Genomic DNA, 16,278 nt, shown 5'->3' on the forward strand with positions numbered 1-16,278 from the left:
AACCAGGGTCTGTAGTGATGCCTCTAGCACTGTGATGCAGTGCCTTAAACCACTGCGCCACTCTGGAGCCTGAGCTGTATGATATTTGACCTTTTATCAGACCAGGCTGAGTTTATTTTGTGTTTCCTAACCCTATAATCAAAATATATTACACCTACAACCCAATGGAATGAGTTTTAAATTGAACCTCTTTTAAATAGGATCAAATTTGAACAATTTCTAAAATAAATACAGAAACCCCTGCGATTAACTAGCTACATTTTTAAAAATCTCTTAACAGCCCTAATTGCTGATATTAAATATCTGAAGATCAAGTTGAAAACCTACTGTAATTAGGCTGAAGATATTAGGTTTTAGAAATGGGAATATGTGTTTGGCTTCCTGCTCTGAAAGATGTTCCCCTCAGCCTACATCCCTATACCAATCTTACTTCTGCTGTGTTCTAACTGTTCCTCTCCTCTCTCCCCAGCCTATATCCCTACTCCCATCTACTTTGGGGCCGTGATCGACACAACCTGTATGCTGTGGCAGCAGGACTGTGGCATCCACGGCTCCTGCTGGGAGTACGATGTCACGTCCTTCCGCTTCGTCTACTTCGGCCTGGCTGCCAGCCTCAAGTTCATTGGCTTCATCTTCATCTTCCTCACCTGGTACTCCATCAAGTACAAGGAAGAGCGTCTGGAGCGCTGGCTGAAACACCTCTCGCCCATGGACACGGTCAGCGACCTCATCTGCCACGCCGGGGGTCACAAGGGGCACGCCCGCACCCGCTCCTGTCCCGTAAATATACCACGCAACGAACCTCCCATCATCCCCATCCTCAACAGGGGCCTCAGCAGCCAGAGCTGCCCGGGAAACAGCCTGAAGAGCTTGAAAGCAATAACCCCGCCGGCCCCTCGCCCTCCCACTCGCTCTCTGGAACAGGTGTCTGCCCGTATCTGAGGGCTGGGTGTTGTTTCCAGCCCTCCCTGCTAGCATCAGTCTTCAATGTGTACCTTTCTCATTCTGGTTCTCACTTGTATAGTATTATAGTGTGCACACACACACACAGGCACTGGACGTCACTCAAACAGTCAGCGGTTGGTCAACACGTATACAGGAAGACACTGGGATGGATACCTCGACTTAGCTAATCTCCTCTTCCCTCTGCCTAGTATGTTTGTGCTTTTTTGTTTTCATCATGGAAGTGAATGAGTATTATCCCTGCATATCATTTCTTTAGAAAATTGCAAGTATGATTGTAATGATGGTATTATGGGATGGTGCTATGTGAAAATGACATGAATAATATCCTTCATTGCTCAGTTTTATTGTTAATTCTAAGACCTCAGCAGAATGAGGTAATTGAGCTAAGAAGCTTGGCCGGCTAGCACAACTAAATCCTGTACTATGCAAGGTCTTTTTGCCCTATTATACAATGGCAAGCAGTATTAAAGGCACACAGTGTTGCCTTCCCTTCCCATACAATGTGCAAATGTCATTCAGTAATGCCCCAGACCTGCGTGTAATGATGACTGGTTGACTTGGAAAGGATATTTTTGGAACATTTGGAATTGGAACCTCTTCTTCTGTATTCTGTGGCAAACTCATAGACAGGCCCACAAATACTTCCCTTGCCGTAGTTGTAGTTCAGACAGTTGGCTTGCATCCCAAATGGTTCCCTAATACCTATATAGTGCAATACATTTGACAAGTACTCATATGTCTCTGGTCAAAAGTAGTGCACTACATGGGGAATAGGGTGCCATTTGGGACACCAGCTTAGTACACTCATTATGACTCCCCAATTTTGCTTCATGTACCATGGGCTTTACAGAACAAAGGTGTATTTTGCTTACCAGTCTAAGAACTTGTTTTAGACAAAGCTCCGGACCTGATCCTAGATCACCACTCCTACTTTAAGACTTGATACAGAAGGCCCATGAGCTGGAGGGCAACAAGATTGTTGAAACATTCAGGTAGCTTGTGGGTGGAACATGCAATATATTCAAGTACATATTGCTGTTAGTTTTGCAGGGTGTTTGAGGATACCTGCTGGTCAGATGTGGTAAGCAATATTGTAGAAAGACAAATTAAACTTTAGTGTTTTCCAAAGTAAAATAACTAGGCAATTATTTGGTGGAATAATCTTAATTTTCAGTTCAATCTAACACTTTAATGTTGGAAGTTAAATTATGCTTTTCTATGTACCTATGTTGAGTTTGGGCAGTTGGGAGAGCACTTACATGATACAATGTGGCAGTTGGGTTAGAGTTAATAGCATTAAAAGCTCTGGTTTGTGTTGCCTTTGGGATATTGTACTGAACTAAAATATAAACGCAACAAATGAAAATCAGATTTAGTCACATACTTACTTACTTACTTACTTAACCAACAATGCAGTTCAAGAAATGGAGTTAAGAAAATATTGACTAAATAAACTAAAGTAAAAATTTAATTACATGCAACAATTTCAACGATTTTACTGAGTTACAGTTCACATAAGAAAATCGGTCAACTTAATTAAATTAATTATGCCCTAATCTATGGATTTAACATGACTGGGCAGGGGCACAGCCATGGGTGGGCCTGGGAGGGAATAGGCCCACCCACTGGGGAGCCAGGCCCAGCTAATCAGAATGAGTTTTTCCCCATGAAAGGGCTTTATTACAGACACAAATACTCCTTGGTTTCATCAGCTGCCCGGATGGCTGGTCTCAGACGATTCCGCAGGTGAAGAAGCCGGATGTGGAGGTCTTGGGCTGGCGTGGTTACACGTGATCTGTGGTTGTGAGGCCGGTCGGAAGTACTGCCAAATTCTCTAAAATGACGTTGGAGGCATTTTATGGTAGAGAAATGAACATTAAATTCTCTGGCAACAGCTCTGGTGGACATTCCTGCAGTCAGCATGTCAATTGCACGCTCCTTTAACTTGTTAGGCCGGTTGGTCTTTTATTGTCCCCAGCACAGGGTGCACCTGTGTAATGATCATGCTTCTTGATATGCCACATCTGTAAGGTGGATGGGTTATTTTGGCAAAGGAGAAATGCTCACTAACAGGGATGTTAACAAATTTGTGCACAACATTTGAGAAGCTTTTTGTGCATATGGAACATTTTTGTGATCTTATTTCAGCCCATGAAACATGGGACCAACAATTTACATGTTGCGTTTTGTATTTTTGTTCAGTATATAAGATGTTGCCGATTTAATATGGAAAGTTACCATAGCTCTTTATAATAAACTGAATGATTAAGTGATTATTAAATGATTAAACTGACATTGCAATGTTATTCTAGATGACCATGTATCTGCCAATAGTAGTGACAGACATAGGCTAATTGGTGTAATAATTTTCAGTACTCAGTGGAAAAATACACTAAAGGATAGAAATCACAATTCTTAGTCAAACATTACATATTATTTCACATGAAATGCAGTGTATGTAGTGCACATTTAGGGGCAAATGTATTATATTTCTAGCTACATTTTGAATCAAGGATGCTGACTTTAGTGTTATTTAATCCAATGTTATGTTTCTCAGTGCCTACTTTTCCTACTCATTGATTACAGTTGAGATGGATTAATACGTCAGTGTTTATTTCACCTTTTATGCTATATTTTTATTTGGAGATTCTGAAATGCTCTTGACTTCAAGTAATGACACTAAATGATATGACTGACTGGCTGAAGAATTTAACTCTAGGACTTTTTGTTTACTTGCTGCCATCAATAGACCTTTTCAACCTGTACCTACAGTACCAGGATGTTTGCTGCAGAATTCCGGTAATCTTGTGATACTCCCCCTCAAACCTACTGTTCCTCTGGAGCGAGGAGCTCTCTCTTACCTACTTGTGTAGTGCTGTCATTGTATGTGGCATAAAACGAGGACTTGACCTGGATTCTACAATAAAGACTATTTCAGGTAGATTGTAGTTGTATCTTCTTTGTCAGTATTGTATTTATTTCAATTCAAATGAGTGTTTAATGACAAGTTAATGCCTCAATTATATGGTCAACATCATCATAGGAAGAAAAATTTAAATTGTTTGCGGACACAATGTTTACAAATGCCTTGGATACTTGATCTCTGTCAATAAAAATGTGAAAAATAAACAAATCCTGTGTATTGAAATGTGATTTTTGACTGATGCAACAAAAAGCCTGGGAGATAGTTAATGACGAGCTTGTTGGAGCAGGTAATAAAGATAGCATTTTGTCATGATTGAAGCTGGTCATGGGCTGAGTCCCAAATGGTAACCTAATCCCTACACAATGCACTACTTTTTGACCTGTGGACCCTCAAAAGTAGTGCAGTATATAGGTAGGATATACGGTACCATTTGGGATCCACACACTGTCTGGGACTGTGGGCTGTCTTCTTCCATTGACCCTGACAGGTAAGCATGTAATGATGAATGATACATTTTTAATGGGACTTGCAAATGTAGTCACAATTTAAATATTGTAAAAAAGTACTATTATTCTTTAGAACTCTATTTTTTGTACACTGTTTAAGCTAGAAACATCATTCACACTTAAAGTGCAGACTGGTCAGGATTGAGTTGTTGTATACAACCTTTTGATAACATGTATACTTTTTAAACTATTACTTTTTGTCTCTTTGTCCATCTCTATTCACTTTAATGGGATTTATTCAACATTCTAAAGCTTCAACTGTTAACTTCCATGACTTCTAACATTATATTCACTGTAAACAAAGTAACTTTTATTTTTACCATCCTTTTTCTCCCTAATTTCGATCTTGTCTCATCGCTGCAACTCTCCGACGGGCTCGGAAGGCGAAGGTCGAGTCATGCGTCCTCCGAAACATGACCCGCCAAACCCCGCTTCTTAAACACCCACCCGCTTAACTCGGAAACCAGCCGCACCAATGTGTCGGAGGAAACACCGTTAAACTGACAACCAAGATCAACCTGCAGGCGCTCGGCCCGCCACAAGGAGTCCCTAGAGCACAATGAGCCAAGTAAAGCCCCGCGGGCCAAACCCTCCACTAACCCGGACAACGCTGAGCCAATTGTGCACCTCCCTATGGGACTCCGATCATGGCCGGTTGTGATACAGCACGGGAACGAACCCAGGTCTGTAGTGACGCATTTAGCACTGCGATGCAGACCGCTGTGCCACTCAGGAGGCCAACAATGTAACTTATGACACAAATCAGTTATTGTTGACAACTTTTCCAACAAATTATACAGAAACTTCGAGCGTCCAGAAGTCTTAGTCTACTTTTATCCTATTCAAAATTGAAATCAGAACAGAAATATCTTCTATCAATCAAATGATACAGCCTATTTTAGTAACCACAACTTATTTTCTCACAACTTTTACAAACAACTGAAATGTTGACCAAAAAATCAGAACATAAATATATTCTACCAATCAAACTATATGTTGCCTGAAGAGTTAAGCAAAGTTGGTAGAATCCTAGTCAAACTGATCCACAGCTCTAACTGCTGCCAAAAGTGAGGAACGCATTTTGTAATTTGGGCAGTGCTTGACTTGGGCAGGAGCTCACCGGCACCTCAAATTTTCCACTGCTTGAGTTCCTGTTCCCCTTGTAGAATATTAGATCAAAAGTATTGTGGAGCTCCTCCACCTAAATATAAACAGTACTGCCACCCGAAACTAGTACAGGCACATATTTCAGTCCAAGTCAAGCACTGCATTTGGGTGAATTATTCCTTTAAGCTCCTATTTAATGGGAGTTATATTGTATTTGATAGGAGATGGTTTAAACTGTATGGGTTTTCAAGGCAGTTGTCTTTGGACAGTGTGTAAATGTGTAATATGTTGTTTTTCTGGATATAATACAGTGAAACTTAATGTTGGAACATTGATCAAACTGGACATTGGTGATCCACAGTGGTGCAAAAGTTTTTGATGTCCCTAGCTCTTGAACCCAAGGGGTTCTCAACTGAAGGTATGGACCACTGCTGGCTCCATTTGAATTACAATCCAGAAGCTCTGTTTTACTGTTTATAAATGTCTTGCTCATATGAAAGTTAAGTTCCAAATGTTTCCAAAACCGTATAGCCAGCGTCGGGGGATTTGCCTCAGTCAGCAGCATATAGACAAAGATTTTTTATAACTAACCCTCTGTGATATATCTATGTGGAATGACCCAATGTAAAGTAATGGCATTGGAGTAATTCTCTCCCCCAACCGGCAGAAACAAGATTTCATTGCTGACGTAAGTGACGGAATGACGTTACTTCCTTTCAACATGGCGCTGACAGGTTGCTAACAGAAATCGGTGTGATTTCCTTTCTGGAATAAAGGATATTTTTATGTTTCTTCTTAGTGCTCCAATGTTACCCTCTCTAAAAAAATAAGAATACAACAACACTATTCTGTCCACGGGACAGCAGCTTTGAATACAGTTCCATCACATCATGTATGAGAGTAAAACGAGAAACATGTTTTTAAACCGAGCACTGGAGAAGATTTTAGCCGATAAGGAGGTGAAAAAAGCTCACCATTCCCAGTTGCGCAAAGCCTGTGAGGTGGCACTAGGTGAGTTATATTGTGGCAATGTGTAAGTTTGGGGTGTCATCATCATTTGTCATAGGCTACACACATTGTGCTACTGCACCAATGACTATCGGTTCGATACATGAAGTGCTTGGGTACATCGTTGCAATTCGTTCATTGTAGTAACATTTACATTTAAGTCATTTAGCAGACGCTCTTGTCCAGAGCGACTTACAAATTGGTGCATTCACCTTATGACATCCAGTGGAACGGCCACTTTACAATAGTGCATCTAAATCTTTTAAGGGGGGGGGGAGTGAGAAGGATTACTTTATCCTATCCTAGGTATTCCTTAAAGAGGTGGGGTTTCAGGTGTCTCCGGAAGGTGGTGATTGACTCCGCTGTCCTGGCGTCGTGAGGGAGTTTGTTCCACCAAACTAGATAACTAGTAACGTTCAAAACAAGTATTGCTTTTAAATCGCTGCAGAATCGAGATTCGATTCAAATACTGGGCCGAAAACAAAATCTAGCATGATCAATACCAGTTATCTAGTTTGTTAGGATATGTATTCTTGTTGTCGTCTGGGGTATAGCCTGGGAGAGGGCGCAGGTGTTAGAGGGGTGGTCCACTCCATTGTGACCACACCAGTATCCCGTAATTACCCTGTGCCTTCCATAGACGGCATGTTTAGTTACGAATCCATACTAAATTATTCGTTTTAAATTTTGATCAGCGCAAGCCTATTTGTATGCTGCCATCATTGCTTTAATAATGTTGACAGTGTTTACATTGGCAGATTCATTGTTTATAAATAGGCAGATTCACACAGATGCAAAGATTGTATAGATTATGATGTAATTCTTTGGGGAGAGGAAACATGGTAAAAATATATTACATTATTTTAATTCAGTATTAACATTAGCAATTGATGCAATTATTCACTGAGAGTTTGATCCCACCCTGTGGAGACAGACAACAACATTACAGTGAATGATGTGGCTCAAGAAGGGTACTGTGGGTGGGACTGTGGCAATGGGACAAGAGTTTGCTAAACAAAACTAGATAAGGTATGTATCCCAAATGGCACCATATTCCCTATAAAGTACACTACTTGTACCCAGAGCCTTATGGGCCCTGGTCAAAAGTATTGCACTATACTTGTGTGCGTTTGTGGGTGCACCACTAACCCACTAATTGTGTCAACGGTTTTGGTCTCTAGCCGTAATAGTAATAGTAATAGTAATAATAGGCTATGATCCCAAAAATGTCCCAAGTAGTGAACTGTCCACAGAAAGCTCTGATCCATAATTCCTTGAAGTCAGTCTGTGGTAGTGCTGAAAAACATCCCGTGCCAGGAGGTTTATGCTTGCCAGCCGTTGACAACAATAACGAAAATGCAATTGCATATACACTGAACAAAAATATAAATGCACCATGCAACAATTTCAAAGATTTTACTGAGTTACAGTTCATATAAGGAAATCAGTTAATTTAAATAAATTCATTAGGCCCTAATCTATGGATTTCACATGACTGGGAATACAGATATGCATCCGTTTGTCACAGATACCTTAAAAAAAGGTAGGGGTGGGGATCAGAAAACCAGTCGATATCTGGTGTGACCATCATTTGCTTCCTTTGCATACAGTTGAACAGGCTGTTGATTGTGGCCTTTCGAATGTTGTCCCACTCCTTTTCAATGGCTGTGCAAAGTTGCAGGATATTGGCGGGAACTGGAACACGCTGTCGTACAGGCCAATTCAGAGAATCCGAAACATACTCAGTGGGTGACATGTCTGGTGATTATGCAGGCCATGGAAGAACTGGGACATTTTCAGCTTACAGGAATTGTATACAGATCCTTGCGATATGGGGTTGTGCATTATCATGCTAAAACATGAGGTGATTACAGCGGATGAATGGCACGACAATGGGCCTCAGGATCAGCAAACCGCTCGCCCACAAGACGCCATACAGACTGTCTGTCATCCTTCCGGTACATTTGAACCTGGGATTCATCTTTGAAGAGCAAACTTCTCCAATGTGTCAGTGGCCATCAAAGGTGAGCATTTGCCCATTAAAGTCGGTTACCACACTGAACTGCAGTTAGGTCAAGACCCTGTTGAGGACAATGATCATGCAGATGAGCTTCCCTGAGACGGTTTCAGACAGTTTGTGCAGAAATTATTCAGTTGTGCAAACCAACAGTTTCATCAGCTGTCCGGTTGGCTGGTCTCAGGTGAGAAGCCGAATGTGCAGTACCTTGGCTGGCATGGTTACACGTGGACTGCGATTGTGTGGCTGGTTGGACGTACTGCCAAATTCTCTAAAATTACTTTGGAGGCAGTTTATGGTGTAGAAATGAACATTCAATTCTCTGGCAACAACTCTGGTGGACATTCCTGCAGTCAGCATGCCAGCATGGCCTTTTATTTTCCCCAGCACAAGATGCGCCTGTGTAATGACCATGCTGTTTAATCAGCTTCTTGATATGTCACACCTGTCAGGTGGATGGATTATCTTAAATCAAGGTTCAATAAAATACATTAAAATCTTGTCAAAGGAGAAATGCTCACTAACAGGGATGTAAACAAATTTGTGCAGAACTTTTTAGAGAAGTAAGCTTTTTGTGCTTATGTAAAATGTCGGGGATATTTTATTTCAGCTCATGAAATATGGGACCAACACTTTACATGTTGCGTTTTATATTTATATTTTGTCTTAGAAACATAATTAATAGAGCGGCCGTATCTATTCAATTCAATGGGTCTGCAATGGGTGGGACCAGTTCTAATAATTCAATATCTATGGTTGCATCTGCTTCTAAGCATGGTAAACATCTGGAACACACTTGTACAACACTAGATGTATCAGATGGTTTCTTGTGTTTTGTTTAAGGAAGAAATCTAAAGGGGAATGGAGAGAATGTGTAGGTTGTTTGTTAGACAGTATCTTACCAAATGAGTTAATCTTATAATATGGACTTCTATACATAGGGTAAACTTTCAGTTGTGCTATGAAAGTAATTCCAGAACAGAAAAGCCAGTTTGTCAAGACTGAAGACTATTTGCTCACTAATGAATCAGTATGACACGTACATAGACTTGCATATTTTATGCACACAACTTCACTGTCTGCTATGTAAGCAGCCAGCCAAACATGCGCCATTGCTTAGAAGTATACTGCCATCGAAGATGAAACCAGGTGGATGATGACCATGACCCCAACCTCTCCTTCACTGGCTCCTGCTCCACCGATACCCGAATGTTTAATTAGCTGCATTAAACGTCTGGATGATCTGCTGCCTCTTAACTTGGAGTGAATGGTTTTTAGGGTAAAATGTGGTGTATATTTTGGTGAAAAAATATTGATTAAAAAAATACTTTCTCAGATTGTTTACTGATTGCGTTTCGGGTTGACAAGTCATGGGGTGCATTTGTTTCTTCTGAATTCCACCAAACACTTTGGTTTGTTATTTAGTTCATCTTCATTCTGTATTGATTGTGTCTGGTACACTGTTGAGTGGTCAGTGCCTCCCGTTCCATTGTATTGTAAATGATGATGATGATGATGGAGGGGAGGTTATCTCTGTATCTGGTCCCACAGTGTTGCTCTTATTATTTATCTGGCCCAGAGTGATCTCCAATCTACAGGTCTAGATAGCATTCGCTAGACACCAAACACAAGAAAACCAACCAGAACAGGGATGGACCTACCTGAATTTGTCCAATAAGAAACTCTTGTTTTCTTTTTTAATTTTTGCTAAATGTTTTGCTACTGTGTGCACTAATGAATACAACCCTGGTTGGTAGAGGCCAGGGGTGATGATGTCACTGATAATGAGGCCATTGGTGATGATCTCATCATGACTCATGAAGTAATCATAAAATGGACAGTAGCTCCTATGAAGAGAAATGATATTACGGTATTGGATGTTTTCTGTCCTGTTCACAGAGCATCTCAACTGTAATTGTATTGCCAGCGGACATCAATATCTGTATGGAGTATTTAATTTGGCAGGATCTTCTATGAAGGTCAAGGGCAGGAATGTATAGTCGTGGAGGACATGGGCTAATTTGACAAAGTGCCCATGCCTTCATGTAATGAAACCCTCTACTAATGCCATATAACATTGGCTGTTGATGTACAGCATTATACAGGCCATGCAGGGCCAATATCAAAGGTATTTGGTTAATTGTTTCTCTCTTTCTGTTTTCAGAGGAAATTAAAGAAGAAACAGAGAAGCTGAGGTAGGTTTACTTTGAGATGTAGTGTGTGTGTGTGTGTGTGCATGCAAGCGTGTATGTTTGAAATGTCGTCTGTAGTAAATAATGGGTTGTTTTGATGTGTCTCCTTCTCTTGGCTCCTGAGAACAACAATCTTCCTTTCTGAATATGTTGTTGGTTGGTAAGCCAGACAGGCCTGAAGTTCAGTGCAGCTCAGTGACCCGCACATCTCCTGTTGGCTTCTGTGTAGAGGTTTCATCCCCGTCACACCTGAGCTCTCACATGTCCTAGTCACCACCCCCAGGCCCCAGGCTGGAACACTGACCAGACAGAATGTGATTCCCAAATGAAACCCTACCCTCTATATAGTACACAACTTTTGACCAGGGCCCATAGGGAAAATGGTGCCATTTGGGACACTCCCACACACACTGTAGCACAGCAGTCTAAAGCTTTCATCACTTCTCACTCAATGTTAAAAACAATACACTTTTTAACATGTATTGACAAAAACAAATATGCTTTGGGGAGATGAACGCCTCTCAATTAAAGTTTTGGTTAATCTGCTTCGTTGCCAACCGAATTAATGTTTGAGGAAATGAGAGGGAGGGTGGATGGAGCTGAAACGAGAAGTGTGATACAAATATTGACTCAGTAGACTGGCTCCCCCAGCTACTGTAACTGACATTGGCTACATCCTGATTCTCTACCTTTCTCCCAAAATGTGTTCACTCGTACATCTCCCCTCATGGATTTAAAAGCATTGGATTGAACTAAGCATTGGCAGTAGGGAGTGTTCAAGTGCACACTTCTGGAGAAGGGTAAAGAATTGGAATGCAGCTATTGTGTTTGTGTCCTTGTCCACCTAGCAGACACTGGTACCCCTCCCCTGTCCTCCTTTCTACCCCTGTAACCAGTTTGCCATTGCTCACTGAGGCACAAATGTCCAATATTAGGTGGTTGAATTCCTCAGACATGTTGTTTGGCCTAATGTTTTAAACATTTAGTTGCCACTGTGTGCCCCTCACCCCCCAGTCCCCCTCCTGGAGACAACAATGCTGATTCCAGTACCCTACCACCGGTCAAGTCCAAGGATACCATCATTGAAGCAGACAAGTACTTCCTGCCATTTGAGTTAGCCTGCCAGTCCAAATGTCCTCGCATTGTCATCACATCTTTAGATTGTTTACAGGTCAGTGGTACACTACACGCATGGACGTGCACACATGCATACACACCCAAATACAAACAGCTTCATTAGATGTATGTCTTATTTTGGCAAATGGCACTGATCAAAATATGTCTATAGAATGTGTCTGTATTAATGTCCAATACATGCACCATTGAGGGTTAACCTGACTTTTATTTCTCCAGAAACTCATTGCTTATGGCCACCTCACTGGAAACGCACCAGACAACACCACACCTGGTAAGAGGTTGATCGATAGAATCATCGAGACGATATGTGGCTGCTTTCAAGGCCCTCAGACAGACCAAGGTATTCAGCTACAAATTATAAAGGTATGAGCTCCCCTCTTCTCTTCCTTTCCTCCACACTGTGTGTGACAGACACACCAGCCCCAGCCTGCCTCTCCTCCCCTCAGTGTTAATCCTGTGTCAGGCCTGACTGGCCTGTGTCTGCATGTCTTTCTGTCGTCTCGCCACTGAGCAGATAACACACATCAATGGTGTGTTCAGGCCCTTCCTTTCAAGGTTGTGCCAAACTGGTCGATCTAACATTTGACAGATACATAGCGGACGTAATCCTCAGTTATTGTTTTTTACTGTTCAATATTACTGCCCACTAAGCAATAGCATCAAAATCATGATTTTCAGAGACAGGAGGCAACCATAATTGATTTGTTAATGATAGGAATGATTGAAAATGGACATTCTCATGTTGTTATAATGTTTTGTGTTTGGTCATAAAAAGCCTATCTTGTTAACTGTGAGCGGTAGTGATTGTTATTTCGGTGCCATAGAAATAGAATGAGTAGAATGGGTGTCCCCATTCAAGTCAATGATGCCGTAATGGGTATACTAGCAGTAATTTAGGGTGTACCCATAGGAGTAAACCATTCTATTTCAATGGGTGCTGTCACTCTGCAGGCTCTGCTGACATCGGTGACCTCTCAACACATCGAAATCCACGAGGGCACAGTGCTGCAGGCTGTCAGGACTTGCTACAACATCTACCTGGCCAGCAAGAACCTCATCAACCAGACCACGGCCAAGGCCACACTCACACAGATGCTCAATGTTATCTTTGCACGTATGGAGAACCAAGCAGTAAGCGCTCTCTCTCGCTCTGTCATAATTGGTCCATAGAAATAGAATAACTAGAACAGGTGTCCCCATTCAAGTCAATGTGCCATGACGGGTGGACCAGTGGCCATATTGAGTGTACCCATAAGTGTAGTCTGAGGGCCTTTTCCCATTCCAGTAATTATATTTCTATGATTCCGGCATCAATGGAAAAGAAGCTTGAACATAATTATAGAATTTTTCAAGTTTGTTTAAACTCTCCGATGATATCTGGCATTCAAATCACAGGATAAATTGTTCTGGGTCATCCAGAAAGCAAATGCGTCAGGTACAGCTTGCAGCAGGGAAGTGTGTTGCGTTCCGCTGCTTGGTGTTGAAGTGGCTGATGATATATGAACTCTCTTCTGGGTGTGTGTGCATCTTGGCATGACTCGTCTCTCTGCTATCTTTGCCAAGTGGGATTTTTTTTCCAGTAGAGACGCGCAGGCCTGCCTATCAGCTGGCTGCTGACCCGACCAGGGAACCAACCCTGACTAAGCCCCCTGCATTAAAGAGATACAGTATAGCATTCCCTAAAGTATGTTGCCATGGTCAGTGTTTGCATTGTTGCACTGAATGCTTTGACCTTTTATGAGCTGTGACGTCACCACTCGGCAGCCAGTTGAGTTCATTTAAACCTAATCTCACAATGCCAGTCAGAAATCAAGAATGTAACATTGTTTATCATTTACGACTTGAAGACACTGGATTCAGAAAACAATGTATGTGCTTAGTACCAACATTGTGATTGGTTTCCTTATAATGATCTGTATACCAGACACCATGAAAAAAATCAAATGATACCCAGTGATGTTTTAGTGCTTGGCTTGACAGTGCATGGTCTAAAATTGTTTGGCCTATCGTTATGTTTTGTGCCGTCTAAGGCTATGCATTAAGTGAAAACTTGTGTCTGTGTGTGTTTCCGTTTGTGTCCGTGTCTCTGTGTGTGTGTGTGTTCCCTTGTCTCACCAGCTCCAGGAGGCCAGACAGATGGAGAAGGAGCGTCTGAGACAGCAGCATCTGCAGCCGTCACCAGTCAGCCAACAGGGGCAGGAGCCTCCTGCCTTGCCTCATCTGGAGCCCACTGCCTCGCCCCAGCAGAAGCCTCCTGCCTCCCCTCATCTGGAGCCCCCTGCCTCCCCTAAACAGGAGCAGCACACCGCCTCACCCCCACCTCAGGAGGAGGCCACCCAGATGCCTGAGCAGAACACTCGTGAGGACCTGGAGCCTGAGAACGGCTCTGTGTTCTGCAGTGCTGAGAATGAGCAGACTGAGGCGGACCAAGCTACCGCAGCTGCTGCACAGGGTAAGTCTCTCTCTCTCTCTATGGAAATCACTCTACTGTCTCTATGGAAAGTTATCTACTGTCTCTATGGAAGTCACTGTTCCATATTTCAGTGTGTTTCACCTTCATCACTGCATTCGATTAGGAGACGTAAAATCCATGCACGTGAATTAGTATTCCTATACATTCTCTGCTGAGAGGTTTGCCATGGTAGCCCTTTACACAGTCTGAGAATGGCAGATTTTGTCACAGATAAGCGCCTAAGTTGGAACGCAGTGGCTGTATAATAACATGCTATAAATTATGTCCGAGCTCTGCGCTTCACAGCTCTGAATGGGTTTTGAATGACTGACGTTCTGAACTTGAGCACCACACGTGACAAGAAGTTGCTCACATCCCTCCCAGTAATTGGGCAAAATGTTTTGTTGTGTGAGTGAGAGTAATGCTGTAAATTAAGATGACTCAATTTATTTTGAAAGATGAGACGTTGAGGATTATAATGAATACCGCTTTGATGCCATACAAGCAAGCCATACACCCATGAGTCCAAATGTGCACATCACATTTCCATATCATAAACTCATGTCATATACAGTGTCAAGGTTTTTGTTCACTGTTGGATGTACAGTTACAAGATGACATGGCGTCATAGCCTGGGTTGTTCCAAAGCGAATGAGCCTATTGGGAAGGAAGTTCTCTGCAGAACACGCACCTGAATGCACTCCTTTCTATGCACACCAAAAGGATGATCTGTTTCTCCGAATTGCCTTGCGATTTGATCCTCACTTGACTCAGATTGCGATTTATAATAGGCTGTTTTTGGATTGCGTAAACAACAACAGTCATTGTGTGATGGCGGGGATGTTCCAAACAAAAGAACCACAAGTGTGTTTTCTCTAGCTCCTCAATGGCACAGCTAGGAGAGCTAAAAAAAACATCTTATAGCTCAAGGCTCTTCTTTGATTCATAAGTGCATTGAAAGGACTTAGGAAGTGTACACACTTTGGAGAGGTGTGTGGCCACTTGGAGACACCAGTTATTCCTCTCACTCAAACCCTTGTCATTTTGTTGTATTATGTTGCACCCACCCTACATTTTCCAGAAATATTCTTATCATGTTACTGAATGTATCCAGAGTATTTTCACATTTATTTATCAACAAATGTGGTGAAAAGCAGGGCCTGAAAAAGTACCCAATTGTCATACTTGAGTAAAAGTAAAGATACCTTAATAGAAAATGACTCAAGTGAAAGTCATCTAGTAAAATACTGCTTGAGTAAAAGTCAAAGTATTTGGTTTCAAATAATACTTAAGTATCAAAAGTAAAAGTATAAATCATTTCAAATTCCTTATATGAAGCAAACCAGACGGCACAAGTTTTTTAAATTTACGGATAGCCAGGGTCACAATCCAACACTGACATACAATAATTTACAAATAAAAGCATTTGTGTTTAGTGAGTCCACCAGATCAGAGGCCATGGGGATGTCCAGTGATGTACCCTTGATAAGTGCGTGAAATGCGCCATTTTCCTGTCCTGCTAAGCATTCAAAATGTGATGAGTACTTTTGGGTGTCAGGGAAAATGTATGGAGTAAATAGTACATTATTTTCTTTAGGAATGTAGTAAAGTGAAAGTTGTCAAAAATATAAATGGTAAAGTACAGATACCCAAAACAACTACTTAAGTAGTACTTTAAAGTATTTTTTACAACACTGGCGAAAAGTACAGTAAATGTAAAATGCACATGAAATTAACAGTGTAATGTTTGAATTCAGCCTTGTCAGTTGAACTGTTGTGTTCTCAACTAATAATTTCCCCATAATCTCCAAACTGTCCCTTTCAATTTCTTCCATGCTTATGCATGTTCTTTTCATATTTCTTCTGTAAGGAACATTTCAATTTAGCCCTATCTATACAGCCCAATTACCACGAGTGTAAAGGGCTACAGAGCTCTTAGATGGCGGGAAGGAGGTAATGAAGCTTCC

The 16,278-nt window shown here is 41.7% G+C and overlaps 2 protein-coding genes across 5 annotated transcripts in view; both read left to right on the top strand.

Moving 5' to 3' along the window:
* Positions 1-4,099, top strand: part of LOC139559564 (solute carrier organic anion transporter family member 5A1-like) — a 37,131-nt gene extending 33,032 nt beyond the window's left edge. For all 4 annotated transcript variants that reach the window (XM_071375662.1, XM_071375663.1, XM_071375665.1 and 1 more), the window contains one exon: positions 470-4,099. In XM_071375662.1, coding sequence (XP_071231763.1) covers positions 470-942 — 473 coding nt within the window. In that variant the 3' untranslated portion in view covers positions 943-4,099. The remainder of the gene's footprint in view (positions 1-469) is intronic.
* Positions 4,100-6,206: 2,107 nt separating this feature from the next.
* Positions 6,207-16,278, top strand: part of LOC139559741 (brefeldin A-inhibited guanine nucleotide-exchange protein 1-like) — a 29,611-nt gene continuing 19,539 nt past the window's right edge. The window contains exons 1-6 of the mRNA XM_071376030.1: positions 6,207-6,516; positions 10,695-10,725; positions 11,737-11,893; positions 12,076-12,222; positions 12,811-12,990; positions 13,978-14,311. Of these exons, the coding sequence (XP_071232131.1) occupies positions 6,396-6,516; positions 10,695-10,725; positions 11,737-11,893; positions 12,076-12,222; positions 12,811-12,990; positions 13,978-14,311 (970 nt within the window). The 5' untranslated portion in view covers positions 6,207-6,395. The remainder of the gene's footprint in view (positions 6,517-10,694; positions 10,726-11,736; positions 11,894-12,075; positions 12,223-12,810; positions 12,991-13,977; positions 14,312-16,278) is intronic.

Source organism: Salvelinus alpinus, chromosome 30 (assembly GCF_045679555.1).
Source record: "Salvelinus alpinus chromosome 30, SLU_Salpinus.1, whole genome shotgun sequence".
Lineage (NCBI taxonomy): Eukaryota > Metazoa > Chordata > Actinopteri > Salmoniformes > Salmonidae > Salvelinus > Salvelinus alpinus.